This window comes from Varroa jacobsoni, unplaced genomic scaffold (assembly GCF_002532875.2).
Source record: "Varroa jacobsoni isolate VJ856 unplaced genomic scaffold, vjacob_1.0 scaffold_859, whole genome shotgun sequence".
NCBI lineage: Eukaryota > Metazoa > Arthropoda > Arachnida > Mesostigmata > Varroidae > Varroa > Varroa jacobsoni.
This window is the reverse complement of record NW_019213761.1, coordinates 375000-391602: the sequence shown is the minus strand read 5'-3', so window position 1 is coordinate 391602 and position 16603 is coordinate 375000. Positions and strand designations below refer to the sequence as shown.

The window sequence follows — 16603 nt, the reverse complement described above, 5'->3', positions numbered from 1 at the left end:
TATATATATATATATATATATATATATATATATGATGGATGATACACATCATAATAATAAATGACCACATAACGTAACAGTTAGCAAAAAACCCATTACTTTACACTGTATTTTTACCATATTTTGGCTTCGTGCAACCGTATTCGTAATCAGCAATACAAATATTTCCGAGTTCTTTTACGTCTGGTACCATTCTACATGAGCCTTGTTTCAGAAGGCTAACTCTCGGCAAAGAGTGTTTACGTCCGGCTTCTAGCTGACACCAGCACCACACGCTCCTGATTTCGGTTAACAAAGGCGTTACCACTACACAAACACTGTACCTGGCCAGTGGCATAAAACAGGCTTAACGGTACAGAAACCCAGCTCACGTTACGGGTAGGAGCAGGTCAGCCAGTTTTTCTCTTGCTTTTTAGTAGAGGTCGTTTGATAGGATTTTTCACGTCTGTAAAAAGTCGGGTATGCAAAAAGAGGTCACCTGCAGTTAAGACAAAACAATAAACAAATAGAATATCAACAAAGCACACAGTGTTTCTTAAGATTAGTGATACCGAAAAAAAACGTGTGATCTCCGTCATTATCATTGTAATGCGGTGTTCTTTACACTCGGCTAATTTTGTACAAGGTTAAGGTAGGTAGGTTCTAGCGTCCCCTTTTCCACAACTCGGCAACGCCATGCGAAAGTGGAGATAAACATCTTAACAACCACTAAACATTTGAAGGTTCGACAAGTCGCGTTGGCTATAAGCTTGATGTCTCTACGAGTGCGTCTCAAGCAGTCGAAGATAAATGGCATATATTTTCGTACAGTGATGCATTCCTAGGCATCCTATGTCTACGATTTTTTGTAAAATGCGTAACGTCGGGTGACACACATGTTTCGATGATTCATAACCTATTTTTAGCAAAGCTACGTGTCGTTTGTGAGTTTGCCTCTGTTCAAGCACACTGAGTCCAGTTAGTAGTGTGTTCCTAATATTCTCATCATTGTCTTCATGGTATCGTCGACTCGATGAGTGTCGTCGGCAATACAAGGGTCAAAACAATGAATTGCAAGAATATCTATGTTCGTCTTTCTACGGCTAATATCTGTAAATGTGCTAAAGTCGTTTGCATGATTAGGCAAATTAGCTGTTATGAATAAATAATAATAGTCTTAACTACTGCATGAGTGTGATATTATCGGCAATGACAACGGCAAAAAGTATGACTTTTTTGTATTTAATTTCAGAAGCAACGAGTGAACCTGGTAGTATTCGCACGACTATGCGTTGCCCATTGTTAGCTGCTAAGGTAATGACTTATGGCTATTACGAAGGTCTTGATCACTCAAGATGAAATCAGAACAACGCCAATGGACGTGAACGTGTCTCGTTGATCCCGTAGCGCAAGTCACAAAATCAGTTTGCAAGGAAGTCTACACAGCAAAGACCATTCATGTAAAACACTACGACAAGGATAATGCGGTTTCACAGGTAACAATCAACTTCCATAAATAGCTCGTATTTTCCTAAGGAATTTACCTAAAAACGTTCAACAACGTTAATTTAAGGAGTATTAATATCTATCATTTCCACCTGATGGGATAGGTTTACCTTTAACATCTAAGGAGGTTATTTGCACACCAGCGGACAAATGACTGCTAAAATTTCCCTTTAGTGTCTCTTTGAAAAACATCTATACTGGAGCATTAATTTTTTGGTTTCTGTGCTTTTTTAAATTCGTCTGTCTATCGCATCTGTCACCGTACCAATTTTTTCTAATTTAATCCTGAATTTTCCTATATGAACTTGAAACTGGGAACCGCTTACGATTATGATGCTAATGCACGATCTGGTAGCAGAGAGTAATCGATGGCGGTGTACAAACAAGCTGCATGATAGTTCGGCTTTGTATTCGACTTACACGTAAGAGCGCCTTCGCCACCAGCACTGATAGCCCGCTCTACGAAGTAACATGGTCTAGGTGTAGCTAAATGAAATTGAGTTAGGAATATACTATGTGTGGACAAAACCTCATATGAAGTAGCAAATAAGCATATGTTGGTCAACACATTACTCTTCATGTTCTAGTTACATCCATTCAAATTCTATGTAAATCCCTATCTGTACTTCTTTTTAAAAGCATGTTTTAATATGAGGTACACCATAGCTAGAAAAACGTAGGCTTCTTATCTCCCTTATCTAAATTCCCTTCCTATTGGGATATCGAATTTGATTTATTCACCTGTAGCTGGTACTAGTCAAAAACTTCGTATATACAGGTCACCAACATCTTAACATCGAACAGAGAATATATGGAGCCATCTATAACATTTTGCGTCATATGGGCTGTATGATTCTTGTTTAACTTAGAAAGCTAATTTGAGAGATTATCAAATGTCTCAGATAATAAAATCCTACCCTAACGATACGCACCGGCAACGAACGACGTAATGCCTATCGTATCATGCTTCGTTGAAGCATGGCATTAATTATGTCATTATAGCAAGCAAGTAGATTTTATTCGTACTTGTCGTGTGGGACATATTCTTTTTCTACATACTGTTATTTAGATTCTCTAAATTTCTACATTTGTAATCAGCAAATTCGCAAATAATAACCGAATATATGGATGAAATCATTATATTCATGATATAAATATATATTAGGAGTCGATAGTGTTCTAAATCTATGTATCACAAAGGACGGGCGACTCATTGGACTGGTTAATAACATTTTCATAAAGAATTGAAAGAACCGAGTGTAATAAAGGTGCGCTCATACTAAAGCTACCACGTTCTGCTCACTGCTGTGTGAATGACGCAATTTCTTACCTTATTGGAGTATGCAAATCGTCTTTCGAGTGTAGTAAATTAATTTAGGAAAATCGAATTATCTAATTTCTGACTCTCTCATTACCACACTCATCAAACGCTTCCTGTACGTCAGAAACTATTTCCGGCAGAATTTTAAAAATTGAAGAAACCTTGGTGTTATTGTTACCAAGTGGTCAAAGAGTTTATCCCGCATAATATTATAGATTAAACTTTATTAAGCAATTGGTTTGTATCGCTATTTCAAACCTGATTTCTCTATGGATCACAAACGGGTCAATGGAGAAAAGTTGAACTGAGTTAAAGGGAAGTAACGTAATCTGCTTTTAGGGTAACGGGCTTGTAAGGATATAATTTTTATAATGCCCTTTAGGCCAGTGTCAAACGAATAAAAAAGGGGATATTTTTCCGCATCTAATTAGTCTTTCTAAAGGATTATAGTACAAGAACATTAATTTATAGTTATAAATGACAGAAAATATTTCTTCTGACCTTTGCTAAGTTCTGCAAAAAAATTCTTACCTATAAGTATACGTTTGTTGAAATCAAGTTGGTTGAAATCTGCTGTCGTTTTCTACAATGTAGGGTTCATGTTGTTTCATAGAGTAACAATAACACTATTTAACGTGCGGATACAATAGCTTCTAAAAACTCAAATATCTACGTGAGAAGTTGCAAAAAACCAGTTGACTGTTCTCCGTAACGGGGTTTCAACAGCAGCAGCAGCTAAAGCTCGTCAGCGTGTGCTCGAGAAGGCTAGCGAGAGCTAGCCTTCTCGAGCACACGTATCTCTCCGTCCGCGATTGCGTTTGGCTGCTCAGTAGATTCGGAACGATTTCACCAGCTGCTACTCGTTCAGTGCTATCGATGAGCCTAGTTACAGTTACAAGGCAGACAAACAAGCATGTTTCCCTCTCAGCGGTGCGCTACTGCCGATGAGACAACTGGTGACCTTCACTGTATGCACGGCCGCAGCTGGCTTGTTACGCACCATACGACCAGACATGCAAGAGTTAAGATATAGTGGGTCGGCAAGACTAAGCGCGTTACGGACTCAGACAGAAAGCGGACAGTTTTCGTATAGCAGCCTACCTGAGTCGAGCCTAGCTAGAACACGTCGGGCGCCATCTATCTACTCGGCGAGTGATAGTGTATTGTGAGTAAAACAGGTCAGACGTCTATGCGTAGAGTACTGCAGAGCACAAAGGACAGAAGACTCAGCTAAGAGTCTGTAGAAGCACAAACGACTCACGTCGATAAAGCAGAATTAAAGAAGCCAGAGGAAGCATTGTGTTTCTAGAGAAGAGCGTGTCGTATGCACAATACCGTAAGCGATATTCGATAGGATTATAGAGATGAAAATTCGTATCAGCGACAACAAGTCGTTAACTTTCGTCCGCAAGAATGAGTGAGGTGTCAATAAGTCGGATATGTACGCATCGCACAATGATGTTTGGCCAGACTCTACATGTAAATTTGTAGCACGCTGACGGCGATTTTTATATAACGCTTGTATGAAACATCGTGTAGTTTAAAGACGTGAAGTGACCTTAACAGGCGATCTCTTGAAAAAGATCTGACGAGACCGATTTTATTTGTATGCATTGAGATAGTTTCGATCAAACGATGTAAAGATGTCGTTGACAAAATCCGATAAAATGCAAATCTGAAATTCCCACTCAAATTGACAACAATGGGAGTTATTTTCCCACGATCGGGACGAGTTGGCTTAAACGAATTACGTGTACTTCGCCTACAGAATAGGTGTTCTCCGGTTGCGAAAACAGTGGTAAATAAACGATGCCTTATTTGCACAACAAATAACACGAGAAGTTCACATTCAACAGATTAAACGCTTCCTTCAAAAAATGGCTCAAAGAATTTTCCCCGTAAGTTCGGCCTGACGCGAAATCGAAAGATATTAAAAATACATTTTTTTTCAAGTATTATACTAAATACATCTATGCTCAACATGATAGGCGTAAAAGTACAAGATCATTGGTACAGGGTATGGAATCCCTGTTTCAGGATTAGAGGAGGATTAACACGCGGTGCTATCGAGGTATCTGCATGAAGTGAGAAGTAAACAATCGGAACATGACAGCAATGCCTAAGACATTATGATTCCATTACTAAAACAGGTTATTGAAATAAATAAATCAAAACACAATGAAATAACGGATTGACTTTGTCAATGTCGGTGCACTAAAACAGAATGATGAAAAAACTGCAATGAGAAAGTAATAATCGACTAACAGGATACGATAAAACAGCAATAGAGTCTCAATTATTATTTCACCTTTGTTCTTGTATATTACATCATGTCTGCAAAATGCTGGTTTCACACAATGGTGCGTGTACAGCAGCGGAGATTATGGATAAGGTTCCCAGCTGTCGGCTAGATACTGGCCGTAACCGTTATGTCCTGATCAAGATCTACGTGGACAACGATGAAGAAAAGGGTCGATACATTATCCGGGGATCTTCTCTAGCTCCTGACCACAAAACGATCTTTGAAGGCGAGGAAGAAACACTCAAAAAGCAGAGTAAATGTTAATCAGCTACTTTTTAGCTACGTGTTATGATGTGTTACCTGTTATTATAATTGGTGTTTTGTGTATAATGCAAGTTTTTTTGACATAAATGTGTCGACTGCTGTTAGAATTATAGTAACTAGAAATTGCTACTACTAACTTGTGTTGAGCCCGGTCTTAGGCCTTGCTTTTGTCGGCGCAGCTAACATGATCGGTAATATAACAAACGGTAAAATGGCATAATAGTTATCGTTACTTTGTAGCTTAACGAACGTGAATCAATTACAAACTATGCACGGTCTTCTGTTTAATTTAAAGTCAAACTGCAGTTATCAAGAGAAATCAATGTTTTAGGTAACTCACCTGTGCCTTTAGAATCAAACTGGTTACATGTTATTATATGCTGTAGTTATTAGATTTTGTTTATTATTTATTATGGAAAGAATAGCTCGGGTTTGAACCAACAGTTGTTCTTTTAGCGTATTAACGAATTTATTTTGTGTTACACACAACTGAACATGAATTATAACCCGATCGCACAAAAATACCCACACCTAAGCCTGTCGCACTTATTTCGAAAGTCTCTTGCATTAACTCGTTGCAGCTCTTAGGGTATAGTTCCTACTTTTTTTATTCAATCAAGGTATTAGTGATCACGTTTCTTGAAACAGTTATTTTAATTTATTACTTTTGTTCATAAATAAATGTTTCGAGTTTTTGATTCAGCACAGAACAAAGTGCATTTGTGACCGGTTTGTGAAAATCTATTAGATTATCAAAATTATGTTGCCTTGCTATCCTATAGAAACGTTGTTGTACCCCCAAAACTTTGTTACACTGAGCTGGCTCTTCCATTTCTAATTTTAAGGCCCTTAAAAAATAAACAGAATACGATAACCGCTCAAATCTCCCGAAAAGTCGTTAACTTGCTTGGCAAAATATCGCGTTGTGGAAAAGAATGTAGCTAATGGCGACAAAAAATTGGCTAATGCAAAACCTGTACATAAGTCATTCTAGGCAGTTATAGGAATAGATACGCAGCTACATTGTTTTAGTTGCATATAAATAAACAGATAATAATAATAGGTAAACGAGTACAATGGTATAACTATGTAGTCTACGGTTTGTTTATGGCTGCTTCTTATTTTTAAATGTATCTCCGTTTAGGTGTTCGGTCTAGGCTCAACGAGACCTTTTCTCTACTGCATGATCATCGGCCAGTTCGCCTCCGATAACAATGAGATGTAGTACTGTTAATTATTTTTGGCCTTAAAGGCTTCTCTTTAGACCTTTTGTCTCGTATAGCTTCCATCGGCCGAAGGCACCTCATGTGGGCCGTGGAGATTCTTGTACAGCTCTTGTTGTGCTCAAAGTTAGAAATTAAAGTCTAAATTAGTTGTCTGCAAAAGCACCGACGTCGATTTTCTCTATTTATTCTCAAAATGTTTGAACTAACGTCAAACAGAAACTCTGTGAGCACTAAAATCGAATTTGGTACCTACGAGGGAGTGACTGACCTCTTCCAGAACCAAATTATCGTCCTTAAGACTAAGTGATTATTTACTCATACAAGGGTATACACGGGCACCACACAGTCCACCGGTCGTCGATTAACGGTGGACGCGCAATTAGAGTGGATTAGAGTGGAAACGCGCAACGACTGGTTACCGTTATAAGCATACTAAGCTTCAGTGTGCGTAAATTCGTACAATTTCATATATCACAAATGTAAAATGAGAACTCCATTTGCTATTTAAATATTTTTAAGGTGGCATGAACTCGCGTTCAGAAATGTTGTTTTTTTTTGAATCAGTTGTTTGCGTTAGTGAGACATTTTTAATCCGATTCTATGCTGAAAATGCCGATTTACCTTAGATGCCAAAAACAAACCGAACTGTGCTATTTTTTTATTTTGTAGTTTTGACAGAAAGTATTCGCGACGCCAATACAATGAGAATAGTTATCTAACACTATTGCGAAAGCGTGCTAAATGCACTGGGTCATCAAAGCATTACTATCAACTGAGAAAAATCGTGCGACCCCATCGTTCCTACACAGAACGATAAATAGCGCCGTTCTGTTCCCTGAAAACAATTATGGATGCTCCTACTGATTTACTTTGTTTGAGGATACTTGTATTTTGTTGGAAGTAGATATTGTAGGTCATTACGGAGACACTTTGAGCAGACAGAGAAACAACAACCTATTTTTCGATATCTCTCAAGCCCTTCGTGCTACAGATCTTTTAGGTCTCTCGCCGCCTGCTAAGCCATACAACGTTTTCAATTCTATATAGATCCATAATAGCTGACTAATTTTTTGTAGCGATTTTGTGGATGTGTGTACAAGATGTGTATCAACATAGAATAATACTTTGCTATTTCAACTTTTTCTTGCTACATACCACTCCTTTTAGTCCTTTTTGTCTCTTATCGTATATCTTTAATTTTTCCGGTTGGTCCGGTCCATTATTAGATTTTCTATTCCATAAAGGTAGTAACGAATAATGTCATATCTAATTCTAAGACGCAGATCCTTTTGTCTCTAGAAAATTTATTTTCAATGTATTTTTCGCGTAAAGTGAATGCTGTTTTGCTTCTGATAATGAATTGCACATAAAACCAATCAGCTTACTCAACCCACCTACCTTAGCCAATTGTATGCTCCTTAAATATAAGAATACAGCTGGGTATCGTAAAATTTGGCGAAATAACTAAAACTCCGAATGTGCCTTTTTCAGATATCGACTGCGATTGTTGCGGTGGAGGTTATATCGTTCTTTCGTCCGAGGACAAAGAAATCAGGGTATAAACACCCAGAAAATCCACATACATAATAAACCCCACTTTAACCAATGACTCTGTCATGAGTCTTATTGTTTTAACCGATAGGTTTTTATTTAGAATATAAAGCATATTTTTGTTCACATTATGGCATATTATGTGTGAACCCTTCAGGTCTATGTTATTCTCAAGTAAAACGTAGCAGTTGTTTGGAGCTTAACTAAGTATTGGATTCGATTGATCTACAAACATGTTAAACAGCAGTGAATATTTTTCCTATATATGGTAGGCTTGTATAGTCGTAATTATTATTTTAACTGCACGATTGAGCCACATATAATGAAATTGTAAGATCATACACGTTCTTATTTACTGGAATGACTACTAACTGCTGCACGTCTCACATATCTCTTTAAATCTGTCTAATTCAATTTTTTCTTTCTTGTAATGGCTTTCTAGGTGTTTGGTGTGTCCCAGTACTTCGGTATGGCTGACCACGAAAAGGCTGTGGCTATCTTGTCGAAACAGTATGCTGGTCATTCGATTTCAGCTTCGAATGAGGTTACTGACCAAAAGATCAACCGAAATTCTATTCGTACCGAAGCATCTAAGATCTAAATCTTCCAGTGCGCAATATGCATATCATACACACTGGTGATCATAGGTAATTTCGCTACTATGCTTAATGAATGCCGTATCTGTAGCGGATTATAATCGCTCAGGCGATACCAGAGCGCCCGCTCCGGTGAATCCTGAACGACGTTCAATTACAATAAATTTTTACACAACCCTAGAGATGAATTATATTCAACCACCAATGAAGTGACATCTTCAGACCACCTCGTCTATCTTTGTGAATAAAAAAGGTCTGTTCTTATTGTTGTGTTATATTTCTGCAGTAGGACACCTGGAGTCGCAAGTTCTGAAAAAATAGGTGACTACTATTAAAGCCTATAGACCTATTTCTGATTGTGGAAATGGGAATGGAACAACAATCGGGAAGCAGCTTTGTCAATAGCATTTGAGATTTTTGATTTGATAATAATTGATATAAATTTGATTATCAGATCATAAGGCACAAGATAAAGGGCACAAGTCATGAAGTTTTGGTGCTGCCACTGGTATGTCCCAAACCTGTGCTATTCAGGCGCCGGCTATGCTTTTATATATTCAAATTCTGAAGAATACTGCATTGTATGATTGAAGTATTTCCAGAAATCTCAAGCAATTTGCTTATATCGAGGAAGTGGGCTGGTTCGTATGAAGAATAAATTATTGAGTTAGTGCTTTCTTTGTGCTAGAATTATCACTGGATCTTAAGTGCATTTTCAATTTTGGTCTGATTGCTTGGCTGTTTGTTGAAGTAATCTTTAGCATGCAAATTTTCCGACCTATATGCTATAACTTGGCAAGGGAGTTTAAAGAAAGCGTCTTCTCTGCCGGGCAATAACCACTTGAGCACGATTCTATACACGAAACCACCTACGGCAAATAAGAGGACAGAGCACCACTATGTGGCACCAAAGTAACAATACGCAACAATTATGCGCGAACGTACGACAACGACATGGAACATAGCCACGAGCTAAACTCTGGAGCAGACGCGTCAACAGGCAGAATTTTCAATAAACTGCTCATATTAAGGCTGAATATCAAGCAACAAGCAAAAGTTACTCATAGCTTGGTTGGCCAATGAAACGATGCAATGAGCCAAACTTCCGTAACTTCGGTTCCCAGACAAACCCAGGGGCCATTTCAAATTGGGCAAGAGCATAAACAATCGAGAGATTAATCAGCAGACGTAAAATAGAAGGATGTCTGGAGCTGGTAGTAAATATGGAATGGCTTCAAAAGGGATTTGCGAAGAGTTCGTACTAAGAGTCTAGCATACGAAGTAGCTAGCGCACAGAGACTGAAATGTATGCCTAGCGAATTTCATGATTTCACCGATAAAGGCTGGGATAAAGTAAAAAAAAGCTACGTTAGAAGTTCAAGAGGTATAAGGGAAGAGGAAAAACTCTGATTAGGCTCATAAAGCAAGCCACGAAAGTGAAAGATGTAAACTGATTAATATGGTTCTCGAAGGATCACGAAGAAAATACCTCGTCATTTAACAAATGATAACGACTACAAGGATATAAAAAAAATATTTGGTGTGCTGTCCGGAACGACGGCAGACGCAGCAGAATGCTGGCAGTAAGAACCGACAACGTTGCAACTAAGAAAAAGCTCTATTATCTTGAAGAAACGAGAAATGTGCATTTATCCAGGTACACTCAGAAAACTAAAGCAAGATCAGTGTAGTCCAGACCAACACCTAGGTAAAACAGTAACAAGAATGATCTCCGTTAGCGCGAGTGTATTGACAGGCCTGGGAGTGAGCTAACGTATTACATGACCCAATTCATCACGGCACGAAAATTTTCAGTTCGACATGCACCACATACAGGGTTGCTATTTGCCTACTGCGTGCATTCAAACTCGAGCGAAGAGCATGATCATTCTACGCGCAGGTTAACATATTACCTGCTGTTAGACAATGCTAGAAGCAGATCACCAACGAGAATGCCAAAAGGGCAATCTAACTAAACTAAGTGAGCTGAAGGCGTAGCCGATATTCCAGGTTTGGTGATAACGCGGGCAATACAGCTCCGCCAATTGGTTCGTCTGGAGAGGTGAGGAACACAGCTAGAGTAACCCCGGTCGACTGATCCGGTGGCTCCAGCCACTTTGTCCTACCATTTTTTACGATTAATGAATCATTTCGACCTAAAGTACAAGGGGCGAATCAAGAATTTGTAAGGACTAGAATCAGCGAAAAAAAAGCGAAAAAAGAAAAAGCGGCAGTTGAACAACTGCCGTAGTCGAGTTTAACGCTAGGCTCGCATAAAAAGGTCAAACTTTTGTAGCGTCCGATCGTACGTAAACCCAAACACTAAGCGTTTAAGTTGACCTATTTTAATGTTCGGATTAACGAATGTTTTACGATGGTGGTGTGGTCCCGCCCAACCGCAGGAAACATTGAGCTCGTAGCAAACACACATTACAAACACGGTAAAGCCGATGTGAGCAAACCTCTTATGTGGGGAGGCAATCAAAGCACATTTACCAATATTATCCTTTCACCCCATAATATTCAACCCTTTACATAGGTACTTTGTCAAAGTATCCTTTATCTTAAAATATGTTCACATAAAATACAGATTAAAACATTTCTAATACTTTTGGCGGATATTCAAAATTCGATTCCACTCAGTACGCAACTGTAAGGGTATTGCGATATCTTCCATCTGGCTGTTTATTGGATGAAGCCATGCGAGAAAAGACTGATGTCCGTACGAAAGTACCTAAATCGGCCAGTTACGTCATAAAAAGGACACGTAGCTGAGGTTAGTTTTTTTGATGAAGTCGCCATAGATGTGTTAACACTGATCAAATGTCAGTTCAAATCGGATACAGAATCTTCTGCTTATATATATATATATATATGGATTGATGAATGATGTAATATTGATTACATTATTTACTAAAGCGAATAATGCAGTAAGAAGTATTGTCTTCTTCCCTTTAGTGGTTAGCTCCTAAGGCGCTAGCGTAGACCAAGCATATTATATATAAACGAGATTTGCTCAAACAGTATAAAAGTGCAAATTTCTTAACGAAAAACCAAGAAAAGATTCAATAAGGGCGTAAAATTGAAACGTAAATATATTAAACCATTTTAATTTTCCACAATGCATTCTACAACAGCAGATATTAGTCAATAATTCGCGCTGTTTATTTTATCCAAATTTTCCTTCCGAGCAATATGGAACCTCACGCTGAACGCTCAAAAGATAAAATTTGTTAAATTTCTGATATCCACATTCACTGAATTATACTAAATACATTCAGTAACGTCAGCAGGGTGAGAGCAGGTTTGAAGCGGGCGCGAAGATGTGGCAAAAATATGTCGACCATGTTCCGCAGCTTCTTCGTTCCGCGTCTTTTCGACGACAATCGGCGCCATATTGGCTGATGCAAGACACAATGGTGCGATTTTCTCGAAACGTGGTAACGGTCGGTGTATTGTGTGTGTGTTCCTCTCAAGCATTCTAGTCTTCAAGCAAAGTGCTATTTGTGATAATATTTAGCGGCGCTGAATTTGTTTCACAATGGCAGAAACTGAGGAAACTGGATTCGACCCTACCATGAAAAAGAAGAAGAAGAAGAAGCCTTTTGACGCAACGGGATTCGAGGGTATCACCGATGGTAAGTTAACAGTCCGGAAACACCGGTTCTAATTTAGAATAAAGCAAGGCATGTGGAACAACCCTGGGTATGGAAAATATTATGAGCGTCGATGGTAGTACCTGCCTACTTGTGTAAAAGACGAAATTTATATCTACACTTTTTGATGTTGTAATAGCGTATCCTATTTTTTTGACCATGGGAACTAAAAGAATGGTTTAGCTACAGGCGTTCATGTCCAGGAATGTAACGTGGATATAAAAATATTATTAACTCATCGGACATACGTATGTCATTTTTGTCAGTGAATTCTGTGCTTACATAGTGCTCTAGTCATAAGCAGAATTATTATATTATTATTATATGTTTTTGTCTGAATACACGATAACAAGGGAACGTTCGGTTAAGTTTTTCTGCTGCGGCAATCTCAGCTTGGTACAAAACTCTTAACAATATCATACCTTGCAGTTAAGGCGAAGTTTTAACACTTAAGCAGCGTGACGACATTAGGTTCAATAAAAGTGTAGCGATGCGAATTGATTAAAGCAGATAAAGACGGCACATTTTACATAGTGCAACCTTCGTGCCATATGGGCTAACATTTTGAAATGATTTTTCACTAATAGTGCCGTGTAAATGAATTATGTAAACACACAAATACACATCTATAATTAAAAGTAGTAGTTGGGCGTTCAATGAGTTAAATATACATATTTTATTGGCCTCTGAACTAACCTTTTTATATCCTGACTAAGAATACGATTCGATGCAGTTTGGAGCTTAAATTTACAATTCAGTTTACTAGTTTGCAATATAACCCTATGTTGTGTCTATATTCGTGAATTGCACTTCTTATCCTGTATATAGGACGCCAGGTCTTCGATTGTTTCGTTGTGTAGTTTAAATGTACCTCGTGTACCTGTTGTCAAACTATGCTGCATGTAGGAGCTGAAAACAAAGTCTTATCATCAGATTTATTTTACCACATTACACGTTAATTGTGCTACTTTAAATAGAACAGAGGTTTCATACCGTGCATAGAAGCACCTCAAATTTTAGTGTGGAACTCTAGTACATATAAGCTAGTTTTGTACTTAGGATTATTTGGTGATTTTTGTTGTTATAAATGAAGCCATCATCAAAATGCAGTCTATAAAATCTGCAAGTAATTAAATTGTTTTAAATAAGACAAATAGCTACACTTGAGTTTAAATATAGATCGAATCCTAGTTTTTATTTTGACGGTTGTCTTACTTTTTCTGTGCTAGTAACAGATGTGTCAGCACCGGCTGGCGATGATGAGGTTGAAAAAGCGTCTCCGAAGGACGGAGGCAAAGAAGACGAAGACGACAATCTAGACTTTACGAAAATGTTGAAAAAGAAAAAGAAAAAAACCACCTTCAACTTCGACGGTTAGTAGCAATTACATCAGTTTAAACAAAACGATTATTTATTAATTATTAAATATGAACTATTAGTATGTTTACTTTGGTTATTAGATGAATCCTCAAGTACATGGTATGATCTGCTATACAGCATGCGTTTCGATATTCCCCTATCGCATTCGTTGTTACTAAAGCTTTATCGGATCATGTTACTATGTTATTTTATTATATCTATAGTCATCTTTACCTTCCTTCTGCGCAAACTCATGCTGGCAAATCTATACTCCTATATATATGATTAAGATCGGAAATTCATGATATGCATGTTTCAGATGGCACAGGAACGCCAGTAGGGGATATCGATGGCGGCAAGGCTTCACCGAACGAGAGTGGAGGTAAAGCTAAGGAAGACGAGGATTTAGACAATGTTGACTTCATGAAAATGATGAAGAAGAAAAAGAAAAAGCAGGCTTTTAATCTTGATGAGCTTGGAGGTGGGTTTTTTGCGTTGTTTTTGTTGCTACGGTATGGCAGAAAACAATAATAACAAAGATAATGATTTTTATGTTTCACTAGTTTATAAAAAAAAAACGATGTTTTTATTTGGGCCTATATGTAACTATGCGCTGTTTTTTATGTTACATATCTCTCTCATAACTGCTCAAGGCCTTCTTTGACATCTGCTCTGATTTGAAACGTCATCTTATGTACTAACAGCAACAAGACGGCGTAGGAACACGGATTTTTTTATTTTGTTCTTATCTTAAAAAATCTCTGCATAAATTTACAAAAAAACCTAGGTATAATAGTGGCATTACCTCTGAGATCTTCTCTTATCTGGCGTAGATGCCTTGGAGGACGGGGGTGTTGATAACGCAGACGATGACCTCGATTTCAACAACATGAAAAAGAAAAAGAAAAAGAAGAAGCTAAATCTGGACGAGCCAACCGAAGAAGATTTTGATGCCGACGAGGGTAGTGCCGATACACCGTCCGCTGCAGGAGCCGGTGGTGGAAGTGACGCGTGGCGCGGTACTGATCGTGATTACACGTACGACGAACTGCTTCAGCGTGTATTCAATATAATGAAGGAACGAAACCCTGATATGGTGGCCGGCGAAAAGAAAAAATTTGTCATGAAACCTCCGCAGGTTAGTAAAGTAGTGCTGAAGTTGAACTATAAAAAGTTTCTAAATGCAGTCCTTCATATACTTTAGATATCTATCATTCGTAAGCGTAGAATTTCATTATAAGTATTAGTGGTGCGGCTATACGCTAGTTTGCGCATAATTAAATTTTTCTCTAAAATGAATATCAACGGCACGAGTGTTTCAGGGCACTGCAAATGCTGACGGATTAACTTACATTGTTATTGTGAAGACAGATTTTATTTCCTTCAAGTTTCTTTTGATTGGTCTAATCACATATTTTTACAGTATAGTAAGTGAAATAATGGAAGAAAGTTTAACTGTGAGCGCACTGTTGCCAACGTGTGCAGTACAAACGTATATTTTATCAACAGTGAAGTGGCGTACGCGCTTACTGCATATCGACTCAATCCAAGGTGTCTGCGCCCTATCAAATGCTAAAATGATTTTGCAGAAAAGGTTATGAAGGCCTCTGGTGTCACTTTGGATTTAGGTGCTTCGAGTCGGAACGAAGAAAACGTCATTCGCCAATTTCCTAGAAATCACGAGAACATTGAGAAGAGCACCGAAACATCTACAGGCCTTCTTATTAGCCGAATTGGGTACGAGCGGATCAGTCGACGCCAACAATCAGCTTATCATCAAGGGTCGCTTCCAGCAAAAGCAAATCGAGAACATTCTTCGAAGGTTATCTCGAAAACGCGAAAACATTTTTAACTGAGTATTTTAATTATTTTCTTCATTGATAGTTGTTATGAGGATATTCTGATGGCGGCATGTACGCCAGCAATTTCTTTTTTGCCCTCGCTCACGACACTTACCTCACCGACATATTAAAAACAGTTTTATTGAAGATGACTATCTGAAATTACTTGCCTGTCTTGCTTTATGTAAGAGTTCCTAAGTGTCGGAACCACATCATTTATTCGACTACATTCTTTTCGAAAGTTGCTTTATACTAATTTGTTCTTAGTTTTCTATAGACAAGCTTTGGGTCAGTCACAGAACTATATCACATTGCTAGATAAAACTTCACAGAAGAGGTCGTACATTTAGTTCTAATGTTTACTTTTAATGTGTTTGCTTGCGATCATTCTACCGCCATCATCTGAAACAGGTACATCAAGGAGTATGTCACATGTCATACCTGTCGAGCACCAGAGACTATCCTGGAAAAAGACACCAGACTGAATTTCCTCCGCTGCGAAAAGTGTGGTTCGCGGTGTTCGGTGCAGTCGATTAAGAGCGGTTTCCAGGCTGTCACGGCAAAACGTGCAGCTATTCGAGCAAAGGCGACTTAAAACTGATTTGTCTAGCGGAATTCATCGAAGGCATTAGACCGGGTTACCATAGACCTCATTGCCACTGCTCAGCTTGTCAAGCTATTACCGCTATCCATAGCGATATCTGCCGACGAAGCCAACGTGGTGACGGACACAGGATCCATGAGCGCATACGCAGGCAAAGTAATGCGACTGCAAGGACGAATAAAAAGGTTTTTCATAGGATATGTATGTGTTTTCTGTTTTCGTGTGGACACTCAGTGCGACTGAATAATGGTATTATGTTTGGGTAGATGATCCAATAAAATGCCATGTTTGGCCGAAGAACAAAATGTCAATGGCAATATTCCGTATGAGCTGATTTAGTTTTATCATACGAGCTATCATACTAAAGACTGTTGAAGTAAATTCTTTTTGAGGGTACA

General features: G+C 38.4%; 2 protein-coding genes across 9 annotated transcripts; both read left to right on the top strand.

Moving 5' to 3' along the window:
- Positions 1–259: 259 nt before the first annotated feature.
- LOC111264455 (sex-regulated protein janus-A) lies at positions 260–9009 on the top strand. Of its 7 annotated transcripts, XM_022840384.2 has the most exons (5): positions 260–388; positions 1232–1475; positions 5179–5361; positions 8090–8154; positions 8592–9009. In XM_022840384.2, exons 3-5 carry the CDS (start codon positions 5190–5192, stop codon positions 8748–8750), a joined length of 396 nt encoding a protein of 131 aa, XP_022696119.1. In that variant the 5' UTR covers positions 260–388; positions 1232–1475; positions 5179–5189; the 3' UTR covers positions 8751–9009. The 7 variants fall into 7 exon arrangements, with proteins under 7 accessions (XP_022696119.1, XP_022696117.1, XP_022696118.1 ...); XM_022840382.2 differs by lacking the exons at positions 260–388; positions 1232–1475 and adding an exon at positions 3831–3971; XM_022840383.2 differs by lacking the exons at positions 260–388; positions 1232–1475 and adding an exon at positions 3986–4142.
- Positions 9010–12126: 3117 nt separating this feature from the next.
- eIF2beta (eukaryotic translation initiation factor 2 subunit beta) lies at positions 12127–16403 on the top strand. 2 transcript variants are annotated; one of them, XM_022840378.2, is made up of 6 exons: positions 12127–12383; positions 13637–13774; positions 14080–14241; positions 14594–14898; positions 15389–15582; positions 16013–16403. In XM_022840378.2, exons 1-6 carry the CDS (start codon positions 12287–12289, stop codon positions 16194–16196), a joined length of 1080 nt encoding a protein of 359 aa, XP_022696113.1. In that variant the 5' UTR covers positions 12127–12286; the 3' UTR covers positions 16197–16403. The 2 variants fall into 2 exon arrangements, with proteins under 2 accessions (XP_022696113.1, XP_022696111.1); XM_022840376.2 differs by having other exon boundaries at positions 13631–13774.
- The last annotated feature ends 200 nt before the right edge of the window (positions 16404–16603 follow it).